The sequence below is a fragment of the Toxorhynchites rutilus genome, chromosome 3, assembly GCF_029784135.1.
Source record: "Toxorhynchites rutilus septentrionalis strain SRP chromosome 3, ASM2978413v1, whole genome shotgun sequence".
Taxonomy (NCBI): domain Eukaryota; kingdom Metazoa; phylum Arthropoda; class Insecta; order Diptera; family Culicidae; genus Toxorhynchites; species Toxorhynchites rutilus.
Window position 1 is genome coordinate 239,081,183 of NC_073746.1, and position 6,768 is coordinate 239,087,950.

The 6,768-nt window shown below is 38.8% G+C and overlaps 1 protein-coding gene across 1 annotated transcript; it reads right to left on the minus strand.

Annotated features, from left to right (window-relative positions):
* Positions 1-3,633: 3,633 nt before the first annotated feature.
* Positions 3,634-5,540, minus strand: LOC129776260 (28S ribosomal protein S30, mitochondrial). Its single transcript, XM_055781804.1, has 2 exons — positions 4,969-5,540; positions 3,634-4,912 (listed from the first exon to the last, which is right to left on the minus strand). The coding sequence occupies exons 1-2, from the start codon at positions 5,421-5,423 to the stop codon at positions 3,682-3,684; spliced, it is 1,686 nt and encodes a 561-aa protein (XP_055637779.1). The 5' UTR covers positions 5,424-5,540; the 3' UTR covers positions 3,634-3,681.
* Between the last annotated feature and the right edge of the window lie 1,228 nt (positions 5,541-6,768).

Below are 6,768 nucleotides of genomic sequence, written 5' to 3' on the forward strand. Positions count from 1 at the left end.
CTCGCAAAGGAAAAAAATGATCGTTGCTTCTCGAAATGATTCTACAAAACTACGCAAGCCATTAAACCTTTTCAGGGTCCCCGGAACCTAAAGAGTTATTTATTAAATTTCGACGTATTCGCAAATAATATTCGAAATGATAAACCATCAACTTTCAAAAGAAAAAAAAATCGCGTAGTCCTACGTTCTAAGCAGTCGTGTCTCGGATACAACCCCTCGAATTTTTTACGATTTAATGTTTGCTGGGCAGGCCCGAAGGCAGTTTTAAATTGTTAAAATATGAATGATTTTTTTTACTTCATGTAATTTGATTACTTGAAACATGTAGTACTGAACTTTATTTAACCATTTCTATATAAATTTTGCGATATTTCCACTCAAGCACAATAAACAATCAGGAATGACGTATCCGATTGCAACTCTTTCGTATCATATGTAAGAGCTTTAATTGCCCCAAAATGATAATCCAAATAACCGGAGTTCAAATCCCATCGCAGCAATTTTATAGCCGTCGCCACCACTCATATCAAACATTTATATCCCTAAAAGTCAATTGATTAATTCCTATTTGTACAAACATAAATGTTAATAAAAGTTATAGAACATTACATACAAAAATGGTGATTCCCCGGGCAAACATTTTACTTTAATATTTTCCGCCATTTTTTTTATGGCAGTGATGAATCGTATATTCGTATGACAACAGACTTCTTCTTCTTCTTATATGGCACTAACGTTCCTAGAGGAACTCCGCCGTCTCAACGTAGTATTACTTGCGTCATTTTCATTAGTACTTAGTTGAGATTTCTATGCCAAATAACACGCCATGATTGCATCCTGAGTGGCAAGCTCTAGAATACGCGTGACCACAGTGCAAGTCAGAGGAAATTTCTTTGAAGAAAAATTTCCCCGACCAGAACGGGAATCGAACCCGAACCCCCGGCATGTTAGGTTTGACGCTAACCACTCGGCCACGGGAGCACATGACAACAGACTTATTGGCCCTGATTCTCGAATACACTTCACGGTGGAAAAGAAAAGAACGGCACGCCATTGAACTACGTTTTACGAGTTAGTGAAGTGTCGAAGATAATGATGAGTTTTCAGGCAGAATGAGCACTTTTCAAATAAAAAATCATTAATGAAATTTAACTTCTTCGTATCAAACTGGTATTCAATGTGAGTGGGAAACTTTGTTTTCTTCATGTGCTTTAATAATCTCATACAAAAATTTCATCTGAAGATAATTTGATATTATAATGATAAGTTTAGTGGGCAACTAATCTCGTATCCAGATGTCGACACCGTACCGTTGCCATCGCGAATACGTTTCATTCCGTTTCCACCGTGGAGTGTATTCGTAGTGTATTCGAGAATCAGGCCCATTATGTTATTAGGTATTGCCTAATAACCATGCATGTACAGTAAGTTACCTCTAATTCGACATTTAGTTAATTGGACAGACCTGTAATGGGACACAAATAATTGGACATTTTCATCTCTAATTGGATATTTTGTAAACATCGAGTTTGGTACCGAACGTATGGCCCCAGATTGAAAGTCGCCACCTGATGTCGACATTGTACCACTATCATCGTGAATGTCCAATTACAGCCAATCACCTCTGAAGCGACACTGAGTAGTGCCTCGGTATGTCGACGATTAGAGGTAGCTTACTGTATATGCTATTTGGGCGCATCATATACCACTCAAAATATCAGATATTCGATACTCTATATACGATAGTTATACGATTTAATGTTTGCTGGGTTGGCATACTTGGCAGCTTGGTTTGTCAAGTTCATAATCTCATGTTTACAGTTTTGAGTTAAGTGCAATTGAATGACGAAGTTGAACTAATTTATTTTTGTCACTAAGTTTATCAGAACGCAAAAGACCGACAAACAGATAATCTTTCATTCTTAAAAGTTAAAAATAAAAAAGCAACTTTAACTTTCACTTTTCTTTCTTTCACTTTTCACTTTTCACTTTCACTTTTCACCGGAAATATTCGGACTTAAAAATAATTGTTAACGTAATATTCCAAACATACATGTATTTACAAAAATCTATAATAATTATTACAAGAACGTTTTCCGCCATTCGTTTTTTGGTTGTCTGTAGTAAATCATATATACGCATGACAATAGTCGTACTAGGTGCATGTATAAGTTGTATATTCATCTATACAATCATCGTGAATACTGTCGCAATTGGAAAATAAGTGTGCTCGTTGCTTATGATGCGAACATGGTTAACAATATAATACAGTAGTTTAAATTTAATACGACATGCCGAGGCACCACTCAGTGTCGCTTTGGAGGCGATGTTGGCTTGTAATTGAACATTGGCGATGTGAGTGGAACAGTGTCTACGTCTGGTGGCAACTTTAATGTGGCGCCTTAATTTGGGTCGCGAACTCGATGTTTACAAAAATGTCCAATTAAACGTGTCACATTACAGGTCCGTCCAATAATCGAAACGTCGCATTAAATGTAACTTACTGTATATAAACAATATTTATTCCCAGCTGTTTTGAGGCATCTCGCACAAATTGACAATATCATTCAGTTGTCAGTGCAAGTCGGTGCAATTTTTAGAGTGTAAAAAAAGTTCACTGTTTACATAAAAGCAATCTCGAATCGGTCCCACTTTTTTGCTTGAAGTTACTATCCCCTGCTTTGGTTGTACATTGTACCGTATGTCAAACTGACAATCAGAAATCTGATCAATTTTCACCACATATTTCAATGAAAAAAGTTTTTATTTAGTGTCTAAACTATCAAACACAACAAAAATGTTTCCAATCTGAGTTATTAACTTAAAAGAAAGTCAATGAAAAGAACGTTTATCAAGTGATTTGATTTTGCTTGTTTATGCTACCCACCACTAACCGTCTATGGCGCTGCGCACAGTACAACTGTAGCCATGTACAGCGGTAAAACAGGTCGGTACAGGTACAACGATTGTACCGAGTTGCTTGCATGGTTCTAGCGCTGTACATGGTGACAGACATACAATTTTCGAAGTACAACGCAAGTACAGCTGTATGTCTGTCATAAGTATAATAGATGTAATCTTCAATTTGAAGCATTGCTTTTGCTGTTTTGCAGTTCAGTTTACGAGTGAAATTCGATAATTGTATTGTTTTTCCGGCCCAATTCACGAACGATCACTGTATGGGTGACACTTTCCTCGTTGCTTTGATGAAATCTTGCATCTGATTACTTCTTGCTAAATTGCTTGATAGAACGAATTATTACACACAATTTTGTGTTGCATGCAACATTCATGGGACCGAAGTTGAAAAAAAGGATCCATGATTTATCTACGCATCCGCTCGCAAAACATACCTGTTTTATTTGGTCAATTGGTAACTTGTTTTATTATTTCTACTGTTGATGTCTCAGGCGAAAAAAATGCTGGATAAATTTACCGTCCAATGATATATATTATAACATATATCGTCAGAACGATTCTGTGTAATATGCATTTGAAAACTCTTAATAAACGTTACATTTTTCATAGAGTAACCCCCCTATATAAAAATCGTGAGCGGTGAATCGTGTTCTGCGACGTCATATTTATTGACTGCCCAAAATAAACTTCTAAATAATATAAAACTGTGAAACGTATTTTTTAAATATTTTTATTTTCTTCCGAACAATCCTGTAGCTATGTCTACCGCCTAACAGACGGGTAGTATGTGACTTCAAATTTGGGCTTGCTCTTTGGACCATCCGGTCGAACCTGGCGTGGTATATACTTCAGTGCATGCTCATCCATTCTTCGTTTATACATATTCTGGCCCAGCTCGAACGGTCTTCTTTTTGGTTCAGTTGGACGTGTGTTGTTGTCTACCTTGTAAAGTTTCTCCCACGAGTACAACTCCGGATCTGGACGATGTCGTGAACGATTCGAGGATCTATGTTTGTATGTTTGCTCCATGAAGACACGACGTTTCTCGTCCAATATGTTCGCAACGCGTGTTTCTGTTTGGCACAAGTAGGGCTTCAAATCGACCCCTTCTCGTACTTTTGGTGCATTGCAGTAGAAAGATATCAAATTTAATAGAACCTCTTCATTCAAGCCATGAATTTTGCCACTTTCATCGACGTGTTCAAATAGCTGTAATTGTTTTGTTCCCCAACAGCGATTGTACCGAGGGTTAAGATCCACTTGATTGGAATGTACGAGCGTGGTGTTCAGCTGGTACACGTAGAAAGACCAATTCTTGCCATCAGTTATGACAGTTTGAGTAGAAAGCGGGTAGGTCAGATCGTTGAATGTTGAAAAGCCTTGGTAACATGCCTGACCAAATAACCAGGCAAAACTTGAAAAAATACCCTGTGAGTGTAATGCTTCCTGTAAATCATCGACAGTGCAGTACGTGTGCCGAAGTTGAGAGTGAGACCGACGTTGGTATGAAACTAACCCGAACTCATGTTGATCACCAGGCCAAAATCCGGGAATAGTAGTAGCATGTCGTTGCTCTGTCCGGTAACCCAGCGTAATGGGGTCGTATTTAAATGCCGGAATTTCCACCTGATCGGCCTTCAGATCCAAAGTGTCCAAATTATCTGGTGAGATAGGATCCAATGGGTTTCTATGTCTAACGGCGAGATATGGCTTTCCAACATATTGAATCTTACGATCGTACGGATCGTCTGCGAACGTCTTTTGCCATTCAACACCTTCTCTGATTTTCTTCACAAGTGATGGTGGTGGAATTCCTCCCAGAAACCAGAAAGCCTCATGTCTTGGATCAAAATCTAGTTCCACTTCATTTAGATAACCATATTGTTCAGATATTCTATTGACGAGTATTCTATTCAAACCGGACAATAATGCAGCTGTAACAATTTCTTCCCGATTTTTAGATGGAACATTATCAGTTGAAAGGGATGCTCGCCTGGAAAAAACAAGTCTCATAATTGTGATCATATTCCTAAGTATAATAGGAAATACCTGTATCCACTCAATTCGAAACCTATAATATCCTCCAGATCGGTTTTCATTGTATCAAGGAACATCCTGGCGCTCTCATTAAACGTATCGTAATATTCAGGAAGTTTACCTTCAGAAAGGTGCGTTCTCGTAGCGAACTGCGCAAACGGAAGGACATTGTAGGGAAACTTTTCGTCCGTAATCATATGTGCCTTATAGCCGTAGTACTTTGGCATGTTTATTTCGAACAGCTTTTCTTCTACAGTACTCAATTGGCGAATTTTGTCATGCCATTGAACCGCTTCACGTTGTTTCTTCGCTGTGAAACTTGGATCTTCGATTTTAGGGTATTTCGGTTGGACAGCATATTCTTCATCACAATTCCTCAGCGCCCTGGTAGAAAGCCATGTTCGACCGCTGGTGGCACGCACCACATGTCGAAAGTTATGGTGTAGGCCATGCGAAAGCATTTTCATGGTATATCTGCTAGAAACTATAAATTAAATGCCAGGTTTTAAATATTGCCTTTTCGTTCTTCAATATCAAGTGCTGTGTTTTGCCCATATCAGAGCGGTTACGAAATTGACACTTTGGCAGTGTTGCAAAATATTTAATGTTGTTCTAGATGTAAGTGAAAAACGATTCGACTAGGATGCCCCGCTCAACATCACAACCATGGTTTAGCCAACATTTTGCAATCCGAACACAGAAGTTTGTTAGCAGTTCATTCGCCTATAAAAGCAGGAGTGAAACTATGACAGACATACAACTGTACTTGTGTTGTACTTCGAAAATTGTATGTCTGTCACCATGTACAGCGCTAGAACGATGCAAGCAACTCGGTACAATCGCTGTATCTGTACCGACCTGTTTCACCGTTGTACATGGCTACAGTTGTACTGCGCGCAGCGCCATAGGCGGTTGGTGGTGGGTAGCATTAACAAGCCGAATCGAAACACTTGGTAAACATTCTTTTCATTGACTTTCTCTTGGGTTAAAAAATCAGATTGGAAACTTGTTTGTTGTGTTTGATAGTTTAGACGCTAAATAAAAATCTTTTTCATTGAAATATGTGGTGAAAATTGATCAGATTTCTGATTGTCCGTTTGAAATACGGTACAATGTACAACCAATGTATGTCTGTCATGCTACGATGGTACTCGTACAACGCTAGTACAGCTGTATGTCTGTCCATGATACTACACTAAACTGACCAGACAGTCCCGCATTTCAACAAAATGTCCCGCGTAAGATTCCGTCCCGCGAAACGTCCCGCATTTAGCAAATAAAACGAAAATGTCCCGCGATATCAATATATTCCAATATCACAACTTGATGTTGATTTTCTTAAATGGATGAACCTCAAAAAAAACTTTTATTTGGCAGACTGTTCAAGAGCGCCTCCAATGCATCTAAAGATTAATACGTTAAGCTGGTTTCATCGCACCGACATTGGGCTTTTTGTTTAGAGATTGTCAACTGGAAGCGACAGCAACAAAATTGGAAAATGATTTTTATAAAAGTCCCCTATTGATCCGCAGGGACCAACGTTAGTCAGTCGAAAAGTTCATCTTTAGTCCCTAGCTCTATCAGGGGTTAACGTTTTAAATAAGCCGGAAGAACTAGTGTATACTCGACAGGAAGAGGCAGAGTTGTTTGATGAAGTATCGTAAATGAAGCGCTGGGCGGTCTTACGGAAGTTGGTCGGAACCTGAACCATGGCTGATGAAGGATGTATATCGGCGTGTTATTTTACCTTTTCGTTGCTTTGGTGGTCGTCTGTCTCTCCATTGGCCATTCGCCCAAAAGTTTTCTACCGGG